Source organism: Fopius arisanus, unplaced genomic scaffold (genome assembly GCF_000806365.1).
Source record: "Fopius arisanus strain USDA-PBARC FA_bdor unplaced genomic scaffold, ASM80636v1 scaffold00078, whole genome shotgun sequence".
In the NCBI taxonomy this organism is placed as follows: Eukaryota; Metazoa; Arthropoda; class Insecta; order Hymenoptera; family Braconidae; genus Fopius; species Fopius arisanus.
The window spans coordinates 495,610-518,533 of record NW_011887817.1 but is presented as its reverse complement, the minus strand read 5'-3'; the positions used below and the strand labels follow the sequence as shown (position 1 = coordinate 518,533).

The 22,924-nt window shown below is 39.3% G+C and overlaps 1 protein-coding gene and 1 long non-coding RNA gene across 4 annotated transcripts; one reads left to right on the top strand and one right to left on the bottom strand.

The window, feature by feature from the left end:
* Window positions 1–1,095: 1,095 nt before the first annotated feature.
* On the top strand, window positions 1,096–11,400 carry LOC105270120 (uncharacterized). The gene is made up of 4 exons (XR_892497.1): window positions 1,096–2,309; window positions 2,995–3,261; window positions 10,199–10,456; window positions 10,553–11,400. It is a non-coding gene; the product is annotated as an uncharacterized lncRNA (long non-coding RNA).
* A 4,030-nt stretch (window positions 11,401–15,430) lies between these two features.
* On the bottom strand, window positions 15,431–20,916 carry LOC105270121 (facilitated trehalose transporter Tret1). Of its 3 annotated transcripts, none has more exons than XM_011310845.1 (5): window positions 20,772–20,916; window positions 19,797–19,970; window positions 19,034–19,601; window positions 18,776–18,971; window positions 15,431–18,708 (listed from the first exon to the last, which is right to left on the bottom strand). In XM_011310845.1, exons 2-5 carry the CDS (start codon window positions 19,861–19,863, stop codon window positions 18,121–18,123), a joined length of 1,419 nt encoding a protein of 472 aa, XP_011309147.1. In that variant the 5' UTR covers window positions 19,864–19,970; window positions 20,772–20,916; the 3' UTR covers window positions 15,431–18,120. The 3 variants fall into 3 exon arrangements, with proteins under 3 accessions (XP_011309147.1, XP_011309149.1, XP_011309146.1); XM_011310847.1 differs by lacking the exon at window positions 20,772–20,916 and adding an exon at window positions 20,125–20,535; XM_011310844.1 differs by lacking the exon at window positions 20,772–20,916 and having other exon boundaries at window positions 19,797–20,535.
* Window positions 20,917–22,924: the final 2,008 nt, after the last annotated feature.

Here is a 22,924-nt window from a genome sequence, read left to right as displayed (position 1 = left end):
GGAAAGTCTTCATTTATTGATATCTATATGAATAAAGATTGTAAAAATTTTATCTTAATGAAGTTGACAATGTCTTAGCCATTATATGAATTTTTAATGTTATTTAATGGAGCTATTATTGAAAAGTGAGACCTTGTTCATACGATGATAAGTACTGTAGTGTTTTCTAAATGAAGGAAATTGGTTTGCAGGAATTCCCTGGAATTTTCCTCGTTGAAACGACCTTTCTGATAAACTCCGTCAATTCGTCAATGCATGGCAAAAAAAAACTGATGCTTCTGTTCAATTACCATAATAGAGGGCAATGAATAAATTTTGCAAGATCGATACGTAGTTTTTCTCGTTCTTGGAAAAGAGAGATTTGTATGTTGTCGAAAATGTATAGATGTATCACACAGTGAAAAATATTCAGTAAAAATGACGGAACATTCCACGTTATCAGCGATGAGAAAACGTTTTCCTGAAATTTTTGTGAACGTACTAGGTACTGTGCATGTAATTGAACCTAGTTAGTTTAATGGTGATCAAAAAATCAATATTAGACCTTTGATCTGTAATTTTGATTTCCTCTTCGCTATTTTCGATCACATATTTGATGAGTTTCGACATGGAAATGAGGTACATGAGTATCGGACGATTGATTTTTCAAGAAATGAGATTACATAGAAACATTACATACACCGAGATAAAATAACTCTAGAAATGATGGAATTTTTTTGTGATCGTGACGTAATTTGACATTCGTGACATTCACGGCAATTTTTATGGTACCTCCAGTACTTTTCCCTAAAAGTCAACGTCGATCCACGTTTACGGGAAAGTTCTGTAATTTTTCGAGGACATTTCTCTGCATGTGCCATCAATTTATTAACTGCCATGGAAGACTGAAAAAATTATTTAAGACGTGCTCACTAGCACGTACTCGTTGTGATGGGCTCCCAACCTCTGCTGTTTTTTTTTTCATATCGGGAATAATAATTATTATTATGCTTGCATGAGTTACTGTTCCTTCAAGCATACGCATGAATACTTTCATTAGAATAGTATCGACTTGTAAAAAACACCATTTACGACCCACAAGATAAAAACAATCGTAGTAGTAGAGTGGGCTAATGAAATCGTGAATATTCGTTGCATCATTTTTATTTCAGAGGATTAAATTGAAGTGTGTTTACTTAAGGTTTATGTTTTCACCTAGAACATGCTCGCTGGTTGATAGAGATCTTTTTTTTTGTATCACGTGATCAAATTGTGTAACGTATAATAGTGAAGTTCAGCAACTGAAGTTGATCACCGCAGATATTTTATCAGGTGTTCAGGGTCTTCGTTTTTGTGAAGTAACAAAGAAGTTGGCTGTATTTACAATGATGTGGTTCGAATTTCACAGCCTTTTTAATAGCAAGTGGAGCAAAAACCAAAGAATATTTGACAATTCGAGACGGTAGTGGCACATACTGTCTGTCACATCTAGAGTATATTATCATATTTATTACACGAAGCAATTGAGGGCAACATTACTATTGAAGTGTTGTGTTCCAACCACATGGTTATCATTTTTTGTTTAAAATTTGGTATTCAAATTCCAAGGTAATTTCCAAATTTTTCTGAAAAAAAAAAGATTACAGCTGTCAATGCCATTCCTAAAAAAAGTGAAAAAAATCTGTAGTCCATCCCCATAACTGCTTGATTGTTTGAAAAGATGTTCTCATGTTATCAACGTCATCCCAATTATTCTATCACACCACTAAAAAAATTTTAAAAACGATGAAACACTGGAACAAATTCCTGACAATCATTGGATGATTATTGCTGTAATTACCGCGCAGTTGGATTCATCCCCAAAGAGACTCAATTTCCGGTGGTGCTGGAGATAAAAAAAAACATAAAAATTTTTCATTTCCCGCAAGATCCGAGCGATCTAGACCGCATCAGGCCGTCATGATTGATGGTACAAAGGAGTTTCCACAGTATACATTCACCACAAGAGTGAATGCATGCAATGTTCAAGCGCGTCCAATCACTCGCTGCCAGGAACAATAGATTGAGCCTCTCCTGCTTCTCTCAAGAGTGTTTCATACCCAAAACAAAGAATAAAAAAAAAATAAAACAGGGGTTCGCTTCTTGTCTCGTCACACCACCCGATGTAAATACTGATTCGCAATGACTTTCCGTTCATCTCTCCCTCTTCATCCATAAAAGTGGCGTGTGCTTTTCTCCGTGTGAAAGCAAAGCGATCTCAAACCACAGGAGAGGCTGAACCAGACGAGGGGAAATGCCAGGGCAATCAAACAACGCCCAGAGTAATCAGAGTAAGCGACGAGTGCTTTTCCTTTGTACTCGAGAATTCGCCATTCCCCCTCCAATCGTGCATTTCACGATTACCTGGATGCTACTTGGGACATTGTTTCAGTCAGACAAACAAAGAAAATAATGGAGGGAAAAGAAGTATCAGTGCGGACGATAATGAGGGAATTGCTTTCTTCGGGGTTTATGGGGGGATGTACGTGTCGAACATTTGACAGGGACATTTTGGCCAGCTCAGTAGAATATTTCCAAATTTATTGAGAAATAGGCGAATAGTCGCTTCACAAATGTATGTCCTGAGAATCGACAAGATTTTGGAATTGTGACTTTTATGAAGTGGAATTTTTGAAGTATTTGAACTCGGTATCTGGGGTAGCAAGTGTGCAAACATGCCTAAGAATGACATATTTTTTTCGAATTCCCTGATGCCAATTTTTCCAACTGGTTTTTTTGACTAAATATTGAGTATCGAGGTTTGGAAAACCGTGAGATTGAGTGCGAACTACGGCCTTGAACATCGAATGTTGAATTAAAAATTTACGAAATCACTGAGATCCTTGAAAATTTTCATTTGTCCACAGTCCACGTATCTCAGTAATTTCTTAAATTTCACATTTTTCCCTCCGGAAAATTGAAACTTAGAAAGGATTGAAAATTTGAGAATAGATATTTATTTATATTTCTTTTCAGGATGGGACTGGTGTCTAATCAAGTCAGAGTGATGCGTCCATCAAGGATCCTTCATTATTTGGTGTGAAATCTAATGGAGGAAGGGGAAACATCGCGAAAAGAGAGGCCTCCTCGTCATCGAGAAAGAAACAAATTAATCATCAATGATAAAGGGACAGCAGACCGAGGGGCAAATGAGTGACGTGTTCCGGGCGAGCGACACAATCGCTCTCCATTGTGGTGTCACCTATACGTCTGGAGCTTTTATGATGCCGCGCGTGAACTCAGGTGATTAATCGTTCTGTCGTGTTCACAATTTTCAAGAAATTATTTTTCAGAATTTATTTCACATTTTCCACAGGTTTTCTATAGAAAATTTTCGATCCTCGTCGACAGGGTGGGCGGGGCGAGGGAGGGGGCAGATACAAATGTAGGCTGCATTTGTATTGAGTTTTTTCAGAGTTAGGATGAGAATAGAATTGAGAAGAAATATGTTGTGCGTGACTGTCGGTTGGAGATATGGCTTCGGGGTATTATACAGGGACTGGCTCTGTTGGCACTGGGATGACTCAGCTTTTCGCATAAGGTCGATTATCCATCGCTGCTTGCACGCACCATTTTCTCATTAATCTTTTTCAGTCGTAATTAATGTCCGGTTTGTACGTACAGACTTGACAGCCAGGCCCATACACCCCTGGAACAGTAGGAGGCCGTGAAAGGCAATGATGACTTCGCGGTTGGAGACGTGTTTACCATCTTTTTTCATACGAAAATTCCTCTTGGCCCTCTTATTCATTTCCTTCATCATTCTGAAATGTGAGAGAAAAATGATGGAGGAAATTTGAAAGAATAGGGAAACACGTCAATATGTCTCTCATTATTCCTGCAATTAATGCAATTCGTATAAATTTTCATATTATTATCGGTGGAAAGGAAATTTGAATAACAGCATTTTGGCACGATTTTATAAAATTCATTTAATATTATTACATGCATATTATAATTGTTTAAACAAAACATTTTTATGGCGACAATTTTTCGTTTCATCTCGATTTTTTTTAAGGGACAGAAGATTGTACGTTTTTATTGGTTAAATCTGGAGCTTCTGTTTATTTATTTCCCGAAGAATGTGCGCGCAGATAAATTGGGTTAGGTTAGTCCTAACGCGTTCTCCAATACTCCTAAAAATAAATCTTGACAGTTGCGAAGTTTAGGAACGATTATAGACAAATTGGCGAATTAATGTCTAAATAACAATCTAAAACTGGTACACGTCCGGGGGTCGGGTAAGATCGATGCTCCCAACGTGATTTAATTTATTACTATTCACCGTATACTATCCATGCGTCCCATCCTAATTCTATAATCTCACGGGTAATGAGAATTATTATCGCAATGCACGTGTCTTCTCGCTGTGATGATCCCCGCGAGTACTTGCTGAATGTATAATAATGTAATTAATTATAATTAATCAACCGTGCTCATGATGAGTCTTAAATTGTGCACACCCTGCCTCAGTAGTTTAAAGATTCCACTGAAAAAAAATGGAAAAATTGGCTGCATTTCTTCTAAACTCTTCAGCACGTCCGACTATCCTTAATATTTGACTCCGAAAGTAGTGTTGGCATTAAAGAAAAAACGCCTTTTGATTTTATACAGTCACGATGAATTTATCGAAGCCGATAACGTGAATGATGAACCCTTTCCAAAATACGTTACTATATACTTTTTTATTTTAAAACAATTTGTGAAAAAAATTGCCAGCCAAAAAAAATGGTAATTTCAAGAGGAAGAATTGAAAGAATTGGCACGCGTTGGTGGATAGGGTAAAATCGATGCGCCCTCTCAAGCTAACTTGATTTATTACCCGGCGTCCTCGTCCTCTCCATCCTAATTCTATAATCTCAGGGGTAATGAGGGTCATTATTGTCATTATTGTAATGCGCGTGTCTTCGCGATGGAATGATCCCCCTGAGTATTCGGTCAATGTATACGTTACCCAGGTCCCAACGCGAAGCACGAAGACCAATATAACCTCTGCTGTGGTTCAATGTGTCTCAAGCCCCGTGATCACTGGAGGTACCGAGGTTGGAGTCTTGGTTATACACCGCACCAGTATTATGGCCGACGCCGCATGATTGCACGTTTATGTGATTCCTGTTATTTTCGATCATTATCTTCTGTGCATGCCCCTCAACCCGGGACTCACCTCGTCATCCTCAGGTATCCGACATACAGCCTCACCCGGTTTGCCTTTTTTCTTGGCGAATAATCCTACGTAATCAGCTGGAGAAATCATCCTGATGTTTTATTGATGATTTCATTTTTAAATGGCGCCGAATGAGAGGTTAGAAGCCGGTCTGGGCTCGCCCGACATTCCCCCGACTCTCCGATTTTCAATTAAAAGATATCCCTAAGAATTCCTAATTTTTATATCCATTTCGTTATTTACCGCAGTTTTTTTATTTTAGTTGATGATATGAATAATTAGACAATGCAATGGCTAATTGATAAAAATTTTTTGTTTTTCAATTTGAAATACGACAATCTGTCGACGTCATAAATTGAAAATGAAACTAAAAAAATTTTATGAATTTTCTCTGAGTGGTAATATCCGAAGCAATCACGGATCTGAATGAATTTGATGAAATCGGGCCAAGGCTAGTCCTATATTATACCGTGAAATCTCTATGATTAGGTAAATCTTGTTAGACACCCGTAATTTCAACTGGTGTATTGATAAAGATCATGATTACCCGGCTTTCCAGGAAATTCATAATCTCGTGAACACTACAATTATATATTTATCCACGTATGTACTCGTTACACATGCGTCACCGATTTCCAGAATCGTAACACGTGATATTTAATTGATTCTTTCCCCCCATTTTCCTTCGGTCGAAAATCAAGTGAGTCGATAACAACTCAATTTCCATTCGGTGAAATGATGCATGATGACACATCGGCGATGCTGATGATTCGAGTCGGTGAACCGTTTAACCAAATTTTTATTTCCATGCATTGGGAATGGAAATTAAGTTGAATTTAATTCAATAATTTGCGAGAATGCAAACCGATCGTCACCGCATAAATTTTAAAACCCGATGAATATGTATTCGACAGAATAGGTAATAATCGAGAGGCGATTATATCATCGAAAATTATTCAATAAACGCGGCAATGCCTGCAAAAAATGTCAGCATTTTTTTATATTAATCCACAATTTATTGTTCCAGTCAAACATAAAAACTACTGTTAATCCACATATATAGAAATATATAGAAATGAGTAAACAGGTGCATTATTACTTTTTAATCTCGAAACTATTACAAAATATTCCTCTACTTCATGCCTAGCGAACATCTCACAGATTATATATATTTCCGGCGAATTAAATATAAGAGCATATAAGATATACATGGGATTATATTTTGACTGGAAAAGGAGGAGAGAAAGAGGTTGCCCCGGTGAGTAGATTATTCGGTTTAGCCCGACCCTCTTCTATAGTGATAAAAAGCTTTTTGCAGGACATAAGTTAGAAAACGATAAAAGCACTAGGAGATAAAGCAGTATGTATGGTAATCGGTTGGGAGACATTGGAAAAACGAAGTGAGTGTATGAAGAGGGATAAAAATGTGAACCGAGGGGATATAGGGAGCCCTCGGTATAGCTTCTGAACATATTCTATCAGTCTGATAGCTCTCGGTGGAGCACTCGGTGTCTTGAGGCACGACCGGATGCGTTGATATCTAATACCAACGGGGGCGCGGCTTTTTCTAGGCGTTTTACAACCAAACGTGCAATATTCTCGACGGGACATTGGAGCCAGACGATGAGACGACAGAGGAAGGGGGTATGCACCCACGTACCGAGGGGCTTTAAACTTTCCATGTAAGTGGAACTCGTTGCTCGGTAAATAAAAGTGCGAACATCCCACCTAAAGCGGCGCACCATCGCACGGGAGCTGTTTCAACACTTTTACATCATTTTCTTTTTCTTTTTCCGTAATAGCTGGCTTTTGCACTCTTTATAAAGTTGCAGATATTTCACTTGGGATTCTTCATTGAGACATTTTTCTACCGTCATGATGAAAAAACTCTAACCACCGACCACCACATTGGGCTTTCACAATCACGAAAGCTGGATGTGAGAGTAAGAAAGGATCCAGATGGATGAACCAATTACATGCTTTAAAATTGCGGGCTGTTTTTCAGTAGTAGAAAAATTACCAGTATTATTTAGAAAATCCTGTTGAATATTATGAAAAAATTGTCTGAGGGAGAAAATCTAGAAAATTCTAAAAAAGAGAGAAAATCTCAAAAATTTTGTACAATTCTTTCATTACTTTTCTATGGTCGGACCTTCTCTCCATCACCCCATAACTCAATGAAAGTGAGTTTACAACACTTATACACCGAAGTTATATAATTTCCACATTTTCAATAATTCAAATCTCTTCTCTCCGGTGGATAAAATAAATGAAAGAAAATTGGAATAATTTATTCTCAATTCCATGTCACCCCCAATTTTATGGCGCACTATATTCGCGAGGAATTGTCGAGTTTTCCTTGGAAATCGAGGTCTCCCCCTTTCATTTACTCAGCCCAGTGAAAATTACCCCGATGCGAGTTATTGACTATAAATTACCGAGGGTCTCAACCCAGTCTCAACCATTATATATATATATATATATATATCTGTCGTTATTCATGCGAGTGACGCCTCAGAATCCCCGGAGCCACTTGCCACAATGTCGTTTTTCTCGAATGGTTATAGATGCCTCTAGGTACTTCCACAGCCACATCCTTACCTCATCTCATCCCTTCGCACTTCATCCATCCACCCTTCCCATCTTCCATATTAGCCGTCCTGAGGGTCGACGAATTGCTATACATTTACATTTTATTGCGCCCTTCAAACACGTATTGCCAGTCGTTTACGTACCTCCAACCATCTCGCGTATTTTCTACTCCGCGCGAAATGCCATCCCTAAAAAATCGATTGAAATAAATATTTCCTTGGGTTTTACCTAACGAAATAAAAAATACCAAGCCACATATGTATCCGATATTATTATAAACAAAGCGAGAAATATTTCTTGACTCTAATGATTAGGATCCCACGGAAAATACGAGTGAAAGTAAAAACGATATTAAACTCTACCCCGAAGAAGATGCTTGATGCTAAATTCATGGTATATCCTGGACTCGTGGGCGGTCGATGATTCTCTCTCCCTCACGATAACCCCATACAACTGGTCAAGATAGCTCTCCTCCTGGGTGGCGCTCACTAAGTCACCAGTGGTCTACCGTATCTCACAACAGTGGATACCTCGTCGCAAAATACCCCATGGGTATCCTTCTACATTCTCCCCATTGGGTATTATGATAATGGCCCCTCTATCTATGCGTCGTATCGACTTGTCGAGTTATTGTTGCTGCCTCACTGCTACCATCGCGTGCACCTCCAACAATCCTTAGGTGAGGTGATTGCAGAGGGGAGGAACAACCCATTCCCTCACCTCATGCTCTCCTGTATGTGAATTGCATTTCGAGTCCGAGGAAGATCGACCAATACTCCCGAGAGCACTTGGCAAGGTGTTATCTGATTCTCTCTCGTGTCCCTCTTGTACGCCAACAAAACACACACCATTCTGGGCTATTGCGGCTATTTCTCCCCTCACTTTTATCTTCAACTAAAATAAAAGAAGAGAAAATAATTCGCCCCAGCGCATTATGCAGTGCGTGTCCGGCGTATCACCTTCTGGTACTCCGCAAACAAGGCGCAAACCTCATTTAACCGATGAAACAACTCTGCATTTATGTCCTCCGGCGTGCGCACACCAACTCCTCTGATTCCGTCGTGACCATTCCCTTTGATTTTATTTTCAACTTGGTACTTTTGTTTGTCAGGATACCCTTAAATGTGGATCATTGTCGCGAGAGTCGGTGGAATTGCTGTCACTCGGGATTTAATCTGGATCGATAGATTCGAACCGTTTTATTGTACTCGCAGATAACTGTCTCGACTATTTACAGTAGAATCCTGTTACACTCGCACCACTCCGCAATTTCTGGTTTGGCGTATCTTTCGTTTTCCCCAGTCCAATACCTCCGGGCTACAAGATGCAAACAATCCATTGTTTTAGCCGGTGAGGAATTGAATTCCAGTAGAATAAAAGCAGGAAAATAAATTTTACACTCGAATTTTCTGTGGAAAAATTCAGTCTAGTGGAATTCTCCGAATTCGGGTCCCCTACAGCCCCGTGCACGGGACTATAATACCGAGAGTTTACTGTAATGGTTTATTAACAAGGATAAGAATAAAAATACCAGTGAGAGTTTGGAAAAAAGTTTGTTAATATCGGAGGAAAAACTGTGACATAAAAATGGTTCCGAATTCTGGACCTTTTATTCTTGACTTCATAAACTCGTTTTATTAGATTCATTCTTTCATTTCTTAAGTTTTATATGAAATTGGTTTACACAGAAAAGGTGTCGAGTATGAATATAAAATAATCAAATAATAAAAAGGATATAAATAAAAATTTTCCGAAAAGTGTAGTCTCGGACTTTTGGATGATCTAATGGATCGACATACGATAAAAAACGCAAAATCAAAACGTCAGCGATTAGAATACTCCCATTGGGAAGCAGCATGGCAAAAAATCACGAAAAAACTAAACTCTCAGACTATGTTCAATAACTAGGACACCCTTTTATTGTATACATCATGACAACCGGCAGTTTCTCTTTCACCGGCATGAACCGCACGAATGAATAACGCTTTTAATGAAAACTTTGGATGCTCGCGTATCGCTCGTAAATTGCTCCCTCAGTTGGACTTCGCTGTCTCTCTTGCCCTCGGTGTTTGCCACATATACGTAAAATATTTACCGAAATTGATATTGGATCCGATTTATCCGGTCCATACGTGACGCGTTTAACGAGTGGCTGCTGTGTGGTATGTGCTGGCAGTTGAAACGATAGCGGTATACGTGTGGCTTGCCGATTGTAAAACTTTTCAAACTAGTTTTATTACTCTCTGATACCATCGTGTCGATGTTCATAGCGGTTTTTGTGGTCTCCCCCTCATGTATTTCATTGTCCATATTGGTATTCCAATGCTAACAGTTTCATTATGGAAAATTTTTCAATGTTTTTGCAGAAGAGAGAACTCGGTGATTGATTGTTTCCCTCAGTCTTCGATATGGTTTTTTTTTTAGAGGTTCGGGGGCTTCCTCACTTGCTGATTTGATTTATGAGGAGTAATTGCACGTGGTTCGCTTGGCATCATCGCCTATAAGCCTCTTGCTTTCAATAATTGGAGCCTCCAGGCGGATGGGGAACACGCCTTGGTAACTGCCAAGTGTCTGCTCTCTTCACACTGGGATTATGACGAAAAATTGCCAGATCAACTATCAGGGGTTGTAATTGAATATATTTTTTCAGGGTCGTTGAGAGTTCCGTTGAAAAATTTCCAGGTGAGGGTTTTTCATTTTTAATTACGATGGTCAATATTTTTATTGGGACTACTGAGGAATGAATTTTTAAAAATCATCCATAATTCCTATGAATAGAATTTGTGAGTAGAACGAGCAGTGTAAAATTCTGCACAACTGTGGAATAGCCCTTGCCATCGAACCACTCGACATCTGAGTCTGCACGGTTATTTGAGTTTGCTCTGGCCAAGTGCATAAGAGGATAACCGCGAAGGAGAAAATCACGTTTGAATTGCAGCTAACCTCCACCTATCCCCAGCAAACTCGTCCACCATCGCCACAACGTCGGCTTATTTATTCCCGGAAATGCCTGAGCAGCGATTTGTTAAGCAATTGTTAGGTACCCCTTTTCACTCTGGAATTGCCCCCCATCCTCATCGACAAACACTGGTTTTCCCGGTGCATACAGAATCATAGAGACCGAATGGCACGATGGGAACGCGACCGAGACTCTCATCGAGCTCCTGAATAATACAAATGTCTAAACTACCGCTCCACAACTTCCTCACATTTCTGTTCTCGTTTTCTCAACGCTCACGATGATTCATCTCCTTTTATTTATTTACATACGCTTTTTCTCTCACAATGTATCTTGAAACGGCTGTGCATTCTGCCAATCATTGCATACCAGGCGATATTAAAAGTCTCATACCGGAAAGCCATCCAGAGTCCTGCGATGGGGGCCAAATGCCAAGAGAGATCGCTGACAGTTAGGAGGTATCATAAATCCTCGAAACAGCTTCACCACGCTGGGAAGCTACCGAACATTCCTTCAGATGTCATCCATCACTAAAAAATATTCCGGAGATGACGCGACTACAGCCAACACTCTTGAAATATGTGCGAACATCATGCATTTTGGAAAGGAACGGAAATATCTCCGAAATTGGTGAGGAGTTGTGAAATAAAATATATCTGACCTCTCATTCAACCTCAACGTGAAAAAAAAAAATTATCAATTCATTGAATAATTGACTAAAAATTGTTTTCATGGCTCTTCACGGAGAAAAAGATTTTTGATTGCCAAATAATAATAATGATAATGTACTTCGAGAAAAAATATTGTAAATATTTACAATTCATTTTTTCAACAGTTTTATTTTTTACCTATGGTTCCTTATGCTTCGAGATTGGTGAAGACGAGCTAGAATGATTACGTCTTCACCAAACAATTGGTGAAGACATTACGAAATATTCTTGGTTTCTCGTAAATACCCATTGGACTTCCTCAGATGGTCGGCCAATTATTTAACGAGCGACTGCTCTCCCTCTCGTATTTCAGTGGATGCCGCCCGTTGCGAGTGTTTGTTTTATTGTCTTACCTCAAACAGTTTTCCACTCGGGTTCCTAACTCATGGACTTGGTTAATTAGATGCCGACTTAACGATTAAATTAATTCTCCTACCTCGTTGGTAAAGGGCTGGCAGCGGTCGGTGGCAAGTGGTATAACGATGGGTTTTGCTGGAGGTAACCAAACCTCTCATTCCACCACTTAACCGACCTATTTTCGTCCTTCTCAGGGGCATGAGGAGAAATGGCTGAGGTAAGTCGGTGTCTTTTACCACGTTTTGTCTTGATAAACTGCTAACTGTGGGATATCACCTGCACTCTAGGTGGCATTCGCCAGTAGACTATTTCGTCCGCTGAGTAGATCTTTGCCATGAATACATCCACCCAAGGAGTCCAGTGAAAATTTGTAAAAGTGGGGAATCTCTTCATGTCTCTCTTCATATGCACTGAGAAGAAAATTCATTTATGTTTCCAATTCGGTATTTTTTCAGCTAGACAATTTTTTTACCTGGAGATAATTCTGATTAGGTTCTCAGTATCATGATCGTGCTGGTCTCGAGGATGATTATCCTGGGTACGACCTTTGGTGGAAAATTTCCAACAATTTTTTAATCTCTATAAGTATGAAGAGAATTAACCCCCATTTTACGCAAATTTGAGTCTAGGAATGTTTTTATAAAGGATAAATCCACCGAGAAATTGAGAGAAAATAAATTTGTTCGAGGTAGAGTTTTTTTTCGGAATTGTTGAGGTTAAATTTGGGTAGAAATAGAGTGTTGAGTGAGATAGAGAGAAAAAGGAGGTGGTGAACGAGACAGGACGGGGTCAGCGAGGTTATGGCATCTCTGGAATTCGTGTAGAACATATTTGGGGAGATTTTCTCGACTTGATTTACAGAAACCCAGCAAATGAATACATTCGTATGCAGCTATTCCGGCCTTTCTCAATTGATTCTTTCCCTCATTACCTTCCCAGGAACCTAGCATCACAGAAAAATCAAATGAAATGACTCAATCCCTTATAAATTACCCTCCGACGGAAAACACTTCTGATCCACCGATGAATAGCACCACTACACGATCCGAGAGATCACGATCAAGAGCGAGAACTCCAGATTATCCCCGTAATGAACGGAAAAGTCCGCATTAATTAGTCCACGAGCACAAATTCCCCATTGGCCGATCAAAATGATTAAATTCATCAGCTGGAATTTTTCTGTTGATAAAAAAAAAGCATATTCTCTTTCTCCTTTTACTGTACACCTTTTTACCTTTTCAGACTCGTGGATTCACGCGCAGAAAATAATTAACTGCACGCGAGATTCATTACGCTGAACAGGTAAAGCCAAATCAAATTATTGAGAAAGTTTCATTATTAATGTTGACGCGGCCATCAGTAGCAGACACCGGGGATAATTCATGCCGACACAATTGCAGTGGGACTTATCGTTGAAGCGCCAGTGTACACTCATGATACATATTGCAACTGCACTTTAATTGCCGTCATTAAATTAATTATTTCAAAATACCGGCGTATCATTTTTTTCACTCTTAAGAATTCAACTCGATAACTATCACGAACATTGTATTTTTATTACTTCATTTTTATTCGAGATTATCGCAATGATAATTGCACATTCAACTTCAGGTGTACGATAACGAGACGATGAAAATAACTTGATGAAATGGTCTTACTGTTTCATTTGTCCAATTAGTCATTCAATAACCTTATACTTTTCAATTTCAGAGACTCATTCTCTTCTAGCTTCCATCATACTCAACATTGCATAATTCACTCGGAAAATGAGTATTCGATTACCGCATTGATCGTAATTCTCCACTCTTTTGCACTCCCTCTTTTTCCTATATCACCTCATGGGGTAGAAAGAGCCCACGGAGCAATTTGCATACCGTTCACCTCCAGCGGATCAGAAATTTTAATAAGACCTGCGGTGAAAAGGAGCCTATTATGTACGCGGTCATGCATAAATGTGGTGGCTCAGGACCCACGAGGGGGTGGTGAAGTCTTCTCCCTCATCGATAATGGAAAAGGGAGAGATTGGTCTGAGGTACTGCAAGAACCCCTCGAGAAACATTCCAAAATCACTCGAGTTATTGCTCGTTGGGTACCAAAACCACAAATTAAATACCGAAAGCGTGTTCTACGAGGATAATACGGGGCGGACTACCTGGTAAAAATATTTATTCCCGTGGGGATTGTTCGGGACTCCCTCGGTGTGAGCGCAATATATAATATATATAAACACAATCGCGAGAATTTTATGATTTTTAACGAGTCAGACCGTTTTTCAATCGGGCCTTCACGATTGTTACTTTATTGCGCAATGGCTGCGAAAAATTACTGCGGACGGAATTTTATCTCGTTTTTTGGTCTCATCCGCGAGAAATCAATAATGTTCATTTAAAGTTCAATTTTTCGATTATTATTTATGTTTTTTTTCCAATAATTAATTAAAGATTTCTAGATATTCAATATTCAACCATGAGACGGGCTAAAAAATATAATAAATAAAGAACGGATATATTAGTTATTAATATAGTTTGTTAAGTACTTTAAATTGCCGATATTGATTCTATGTTATTCGACAATTCTACCACACATGACAGTACGATTATGATCAAAAATTTTAAACAGCTTCGGATCGAACTCCTATCAAGTGCCGACCAGAAAAATATAATGAGTCACTAATCAGGTTATTTGGAGGCAGTACTGAACAACAAAATCAGATTCCAAGATTTCGATCAGACGTGGATCCAACGATGAACAACTGATCAAAAATTGATGAGGATCAGTCTCAACTGATCAATTTCTTATTAAAAAGTGATTTGAATTTCCACTGGGTTACTGAAGTGTAAATCTAAATGTGACTGCGCCAGCTGCACACAGGGGCTATCGCATTAAGCCCTTGGATGGGCCCCTGTCGTGTTTCTTTATGATCCAACGGTACGTGAAATGCACACGGGAGCCTTTATCATTCTCACACGCGTATCAACATCATCCTCACTCGCTCTATTTATTCCCCGCAAAATCATCCCTCCTTCATACCCCCCGCGAGTGTCACCCCTCGTTTCATCCCTTCTCTATTTTAACCATCCAATGATTTTCTCAAAGGGTGGAAAGGAAAATCATAAACAATTCATAGACAATCGACTTGAGGAACATGTTGAGGTTTTAGCTTCTGTTCGTTGCAAAATTAAACGCTCGCTCGCATGTGAAAACAGCCACATGTCTTTACGTTCAGGGGCTGTGCAAAGTTGTACGACATCAAGTGTAATAATAAACGGGGATAGAGTTGCAAATTGGCGTTGAGTGGGGTAAAAGAAAAAATAGTCAATAGAATACACAGTATTATTCACCACTGTACTTTGATGGTTGACGTGGCCTCGGGTCCCTCGACTCAAACGTGCAATTTCTTTCCGCTCTTTCTTTCTCACTTTTTCAATTCTTTTTTCTTTCCCTTTCTCTCTCTTCTGGCTGATAAAGTACCTCAGAGTGGCACGAATTTTCATCCAATAAAAAATCAAAACCATTGGCTAGTCGTGGATTTTCATGTGTTAAGAATCGAGGTCTCGCCATTTTTGGAAATTACAGCATAATTACAGATCCATGGAATTCTATTTACAACTATTAACATTTATTAATAACTTCAATGAATTATTTTCAAATTCAACTATTTGTTGGGTACCATCAAGAATAGTGGGAATACAATCTGATTTATGTAGTGGGAAACAAATTATCCAGTATCAATCATTTTTTTTTATACAGTACGCCATGTGTTTGTGTTTTTACAATAATAGATCGTGTGCATGTCATAGACGGTGTATCAACATTGAAAGTTATTACGCCTCAATTTGTTCTAACATCTCAATTATAAGCGGAATCCTTCAGAACAGAAAAGTGGGACCGCCTCCACATTAGCCATGACATTTCTATTTTTATTTAATACTCCGAACTGTTTCCAACTTTGATAATTTTAAACTACCATTGGTTATAATCAGCTTCCTAATGAGCTCTTAACTTGACTCTTGATTATTCATTAACGAAAGAGTCTCGCAATTAGAAATTATTTGTCGACATAAAAAATTCGTAACTCTCGATCCGTCAGCGTTGGCCACTACCCTCGACAGATAAAAATATTCTGATCAATACCGAGGAAATAATCTGCACCCAACTAAAACACTGAACGAATCAATAAATCAATACCTGTCTGAGTGAAAAAAACCATGCGTCATAAAGAGTCACACTGTCTTTGTTAAATTCTCTCATGCATATCAACTCCAAAACAACCAAGTACCCTGCCAAGAAAGCCACAACATTTCCTCCTCATTCCATAAATTATTATCACCCGTTATAACCCCAATAATGTACTTTGTTCCCTTCTCTGTAACAATAAATAAATTACACAAATTACAGAGCAAGCTGACCCACATGAAGTGCAACATCGAACAGCAATTCACATGACTATTTCATTCGACAGCAATCACCATTCCGACTGTCCAACTGATGATTGAAGACAAAATGGTGGATAATCGTTGAAGGAAGACATAAAGAAGTTATTGAGTTTATGAAATTGCCAATAAGACGATAAATAGGACATGAGAGCAGGTGATGATAGAGTAATGGACACAATGTATACTTTTCATACAGCCAACAAGAGACAGAAGGGGTTTGTGGAGAAGAGGGGAATGTACGCCAGCACGTCAGGGCATTAGAGGTAATCGTTGGCCAGAGCTCGCGCCCGTTCGACGTCCAATGCATTAATGCATATGCCCCCCAACGGTTAAATTATACAACTTGTCTGACTTCAAACCTATAATGTACGTACATTATTCTGTAATTTATTGATGTTATAATAATTACTCAGTGCGATCGTCATAATTACTGTAATGATCGAGCACCGTATAAACAACCGCCTTGGGTGCCTACACATTTTTTTTTTCTCTTTCTTTCTATTCTCGAGATAAGTGTACAGTGTAGTGTGTACTTTATATTGACGTGTGTATGATAGGTCTGATACACGCATGTGAATTTGCTATCTAAACTTGGAATGCTCGGTGATTAAAGCGAAAGTTGAGCTGTGGATTCATGTTGGAGACTCCAATGTGGGCAATTACATAAATTACTGGTGAGGATTCCAACACCTCGGACAACTTCCGCCTCGTTACCACGGTGTTTCGAGGGATTAGATAGTCACGAGGAGGTTGCGAGTGATGGGTTATCTTTGATTGTGATTTATCTGTCCGGACGACGGCGGAACAATGAATTCATTATTTTTCCTTGGTGGATTTTTTTTGAAATGTGAATATCCGCGTGAGAATTGACACCTGTACCTTGACTTTCTCTCTTTCCTCTTTCTCCCTTTTCCCCTGAGACCGCCATCTGCTGTGGTGAATCAATTTTGAATTATGGGAGACGTGTGCGTTGGGGCCTTTCGCCGTTTGACAGCTTTGATTACTACGCGATTAAGGATCAGAGGTTGGGCAAAGGATTGCCATGCATTGTTGTATAAATTTAATTAGTACTTGGATTTCCTGAATATTCCGGGATTTATGGTGGGAACTATTCTGTCAACACCGCGGGGACGACGGACCCACAAAATGCGAAATTGTTGTAAGACACATGCGAGCTCCGACGGTTGCTGATGGCATGTGCAACTTTTTGAGGATAAAGATCAGTTGATTCATGATAATTGCATGGGAAAATGACTTCTCTGATGAAACAATGCACATTGCTTTTGAGAATGAGGAATAATCTTGCTCGATGTCAGAGACAAATTACTCTCGTCCAATACAAAACTTCGACTATCGTCTCATCAATTTTTATACTTCACAATTTTGCGATATAAATGTTAGATTTTTCTCACAAATTAAACTTGGCGATCTCACCAATCTTGACAATATTCTGAAATGCACATCATGAACACCACTCGTGGCACGTCTCATACGTCATACACGATCAATTGTAATTCGGCCGACTAATCACTTCCGACTCCCTCTAGTTACGATCTGATAAAATATTCTTAATATCTTCCCTCAACGGACAAATTATACAACAGTTTTTATCACAGACTTACGTCACTCGGTGGTTGAGTAATATCATCGTAACTGGCTCAACTACAATTGATTTAGAGAACACTCCTGTAATTGTTCCATTTAATTGTTAAATGGTTGAGTTCGTTTCTCGTCCTTGACTACCTCATATATCATTTATTATAAATTCCTAATTCTTACGACTATATATAAATAAACATATATATATGTAAACAACTGGGTATGGTACACCGATTCTCCGTTAATTCTCATCAGAACATAATTGAAAGAGCCAATTCGTCAGTTCTAAGGATCATTGCTCTTGCTCTTTTTGAGGTTCAACTCCTCAGAAATGGCAACTTTCGATCGTCCTTTGGTCTCAGGCAGAGTAAAGAGTATGATTATCATAGTGGTAGCTGAGCATGCCGCGAGAATAAAGAAACTCACATGCATTCCAAAGTTAGAACTCACAAACGGAAAAGCCAGTGTCGTCGAAAAATTAGAGAGAAATTCGGTAGCCAGAGAAATTGAAATCCCTAAACCAACAATATCTTGACTGAAGCACTCGGAAGTGACGACGGATGTACCAGGGCCAAGTCCTGCACAGTAAACGAGAGCAAAACCGGATACTGCAACAAGTGGAATCCATGCAACTGACGACAAGTCGTACTCTTGACTTTGCAGTAAGAGATAGGTTCCAAAAGCCACGTGACAGGTTGCAATTCCTGCGCACGATGATATGACGAGCTTCCGCCTTCCGAGATGATCTATTGTCAACGTTGATATCAATGATCCGATAATTTGTATCCCTGCGATGACTAGAAGTGAATCGTCTGCACTCACAGCAACTGATTCCTCATTGGCTTTTTCAAATATCATGCCAGTATACGAAAACTGAAAAATATTTATCACTGGATCATGATCAGATTATTGTACAAAAAGATGTGTAAAAATAATTTACTATTATTGCATATCCACTAAAATGTTGTCCCGCATAAAGAGTTCCTGAGATGATCAATGTTTTGATCGTTCCACGATCTCTGAAGAGATCCTTGAAACCTGCAGTTTTCGTTGACTCAGGGGTGAACTGTTTTTCCAGTAATTTCAATTCTTGATCGACACTTGCTTGGTTATTATTCCTCAGCCACATCAGAGATCTATGGATCAATAATAATATCCGATGATTGATCAGTCGATACATGGGCTCAGATGATTTTACCTGGCGGTGTTCTCAACGAGACCCTTCCGCATAAAATAAGTTGGAGATTCAGGCAGGAAGACGAATCCAATAATAAATATTACAGGCACGAACAGCCCACACACTGCAAAATTACGATAACTCAAAGTTGCACCTAGAATAAATGACAGGAATGTTCCGACATTGACGCCAAATGAGAGAAGACTGCCCAGTGCACCTCTGATCGAGTCCTCAGCGATCTCAGTTACGTAGACTGGCATCATGGGGAAGGACAATCCGCAAACAACCCCAGCTAGGAGACGGGCGAACAGCACGTAGTAGAAATTTTCGGCAAAAAGAATCAACAGCCAAGCTCCGATTCCCGATACTGCTATGACCCATGCCAGAATTTTACTGCTGATCTTGCCGGCGGTCAATGCGTAGAATAGTAAAGCAATCAATGACATCAGACCTGTTGCTGAAGATAGGACTGAGATTTGATCCTCGGTTATCGGTTCGGTACCAACTGGAGTGTCTTTCTCCATCAGTCGAGGACCAACTGGAGAAATCCAGGCTGACAGCATCCCACCGGTTACCGCTGCCAAATTGGCTGGAATGAAAGATTTATCAATCCGATTGGAAAGAACGAATCGATGAAACGTCGGTGCTAAATCTCCCTGAGAAGATTTCAGAATATATTTCAGGTAATGATAATCAATTGATATAATCTTATTTCAATTGTAGATGTCTGAGTTGGAGAATAGCCTCTCTAAACCTTGTGCGCTACTACCGAATTGGTACTTACCGATAATTGCTGCGACAATTTGACGCCACTTGGTGAGATCAAACGAAAAACCGTCAGAACCTTTCATATCTTCTAATTTCGGTAATGATCTTCCAGGGTGTATCCTCCTAGGCACTGACAATTAATCGTTGACCACGAACACTTCGTTTGCCGTATGTCAGAAAATGATCACTTCTGTAGACGCAATCACATTCAATATTTTCCATTATCTACTGATTTGATAAAAGCAGTTGATAATCTGCGATTTTTTTTTAACGACCGAACAAGGTCTTCCGAAGGAATGGAATTTCATTGACAAGGACTTTGTAAATCCGAATCATTTACATACCACTGGTATTGTAATAACCGGTTAGACACAGCGTCAAGAGCAGTGAAACGAACACCAATAATTCTAATAGTCCATTGCGTTTTTCTATTACTGAAGAATTGTCGGTGCTTTATAAAATGAAAATATCGTGCTCACTGCAAAGTGACTTATCCCGTAGTGAACTACTGATAACGAAACGATTCGTTATTGTGCCTTGTTAGAGTTTTTCCATTCTTCACGTGAATATTTATTCCTACGTCGCATATGCCTCAGACATGTGTTTGTCACATTTTAGTATTTCCATTCTCATTGAACGGTTGGAGTTACCAAAGTACTTCCAATATCAAACTGATTAACATTAAACGATTCTCATTAAATTCCGAAATATCGATCTTATTCAATATTACGTAATTGCAACTGTAGATGAGTGCTGTTTAGTAATAGTAATAGTAATAGTAATGGTAATGGTGGTCATAAAGCTTATCTTAAAAGTATTGAGGGAATAATGAATAAAAAATAATATTTTATTTTTAATACATGATTATAATAAAGACAACTACTATGTCCGAAATTCACATCGGACTAGTTGCATGCAAACGTAAAATAATTAGCCAGTCGTTACTTGAATAGCAATCGATACCAGATGCAATTAAAAAATTAAGACTCACCTGTCTTGCTCGTCCAGCTGCGCCACGTTATCTATTAACCCGCACGCTTGTATATTTTTTTCAATTACATCAAATATCTTGCGTGACACGACATGTTGTTTATTCCATGTTCGTAGTTATGAAGAAGGCAGCATTCTGCACGGGAGTGAGTCTCCGGACAGACAAACCGCGATTGTCGTTCGTATTTTTTCAATTACCGTACTGAGTCAGTTGCAGTCGATAGAAAAATTATGCAACACTTTTCATCCGCGAATCACTTGGGAAAAGATTTTCATAATCACAGGATGCATTTATTAAGTATTTTTCTAGCTCTTTAATAATTGTTGCAATAATAGAATCTCACTTCCGGATGGAGAACACATCACAATGTGGAGTTCTTCATCGATTTCTGTGATTATATCTTCATAAAATATTTTCCCGAGTTCAAGTTTCATTGAATTTTGATGGATCGTCATGGTTCCTTCTTCTTCGATTCAATTCTTCAGTAATAGCTGCTTTGGATCTCCCTTTGGTCTCGGGCATAATGAAGAATACGATTGCCGTGGTAACAGCGCAGCACATAGCGAGAATAAAAAAACTCACGTGCATACCAAAAGTAGAACTTACAAACGGAAAAGCCAGAGTCGTCAAAAAATTCGAGATAAATTCTATACCCAACGAGAAAGACATTCCTAAACACACAATATCTTGACCAAAACACTCAGAAGCAACGATGGAGACGCCCGGAGCAAGTCCTACAGAATAAGCAAGAGTAAAACCAGCAACTGAAGCAGTTGGAATCCAGGGCAACGACGAGAGATCATATTCTCGATTTTGCAAGAAGAGATGAATTCCGAGAACCGCATGACAAATTCCCATTCCTGCACAAGATGAAATGACAAGCTTTCTTCTCCCAAAGTGATCAACCGTAAATGTTGATATTAATGATCCGCTCATTTGCGTTACAGCGACGATCAAAAGCGAATCGGCTGCACTCACAGCGATTGATCCCTTATTCGCTTTTTCGATTATCATTCCACTGTAAGCGTCCTAAAAAAGTATCGACAGATTTTTTGTTAGAAGTTCCAGTGATTTATGATCGAGCAAGCATATCCCTTTAGATTAATGAACAAAATGAATTATGTGGGAATAGCTTACAAGAATTGCACATCCCCCAAAATGCTGTCCTGCATAAATAGTTCCCGCAATGATTACTGCCTTGATCGTTCCTCGATCCCTGAAGAGATCCTTTAAACCTGGTCTTTTCAGTGAATCAGGTTTGAATTCGGTCTCCAGTAGTTTCAACTCGCGATCTACAGCTTTCAGATCATTATTTCTCAGCCACATGAGAGATCTGAAAATTAATACTGTTCTTCAATAATTGCAGTTATATTCGCAGGAATGTCATGCGAAGTTACCCAGTGGCTTTCTCAGTGAGTCCCTTCCTCATGAAATAAGCCGGAGACTCAGGCAGGAAAAGGGATCCAGCAATGAATACTATGGGCACAATCAATCCACAAATAGCGAAATCACGATAACTCAGGGTCGCACTGAAAATAAAAGTCAGCAATGTTCCCAGACTGACGCCAAGCGCGAGAAGGCTTCCTAGTGTACCTCTGATTGAGTCCTCAGCGATTTCAGCAAGATAGACTGGTATTATGGTGAAGGTCAACCCGCAAGTCACTCCGGCTAGGAGCCGGGCTATCAGTAGGTAGTAGAAATTCTGGGCAAAAAGTATCAGCAACCAACTTCCACTTCCGGATATTCCTATAATTCGATTGAGGATTTTCGTGCTAACCCGACCAGCCGTACATGCGTAGAAGAGTAGAGCAATCAGCGACATCAAGCCGAGTGCTGAAGATAGAAAAGAGAATTGACTTTCTGTTATAGGTTTGGTTCCAATCGGCGTATTTTCGTCCATTAATCGGGGACCAATCGGCGAGATCCAGGTGGTCAGCATTCCACTAATCACAGCGGACAAATTCGCTGGAAAAAAAAGTTCACGCGATTCGTTCTTCAATCAAATAAAGAAGTCTTTGAGAAACCATTGAGAAGTAGAAGAAGTATCAGGCGATGAAGATTTGGTGATCTTTATTCAATCTCAATCAAATGACTTGATACGTACCGATAATGGCGGCAACGACTTGACGCCATTTGTTGATATCTTCTATTTT

Coding starts and splice junctions, on each gene's coding strand:
- LOC105270121 (XM_011310845.1), bottom strand. CDS start 19,863: ATGAAAGGTTCTGACGGTTTTTCGTTTGATCTCACCAAGTGGCGTCAA. Junction 18,972..19,033: donor CTCGTTGAGAACACCGCCAG/GTAAAATCATCT, acceptor ATTGATCCATAG/ATCTCTGATGTGGCTGAGGA. Junction 18,709..18,775: donor TTAGTGGATATGCAATAATA/GTAAATTATTTT, acceptor AATATTTTTCAG/TTTTCGTATACTGGCATGAT.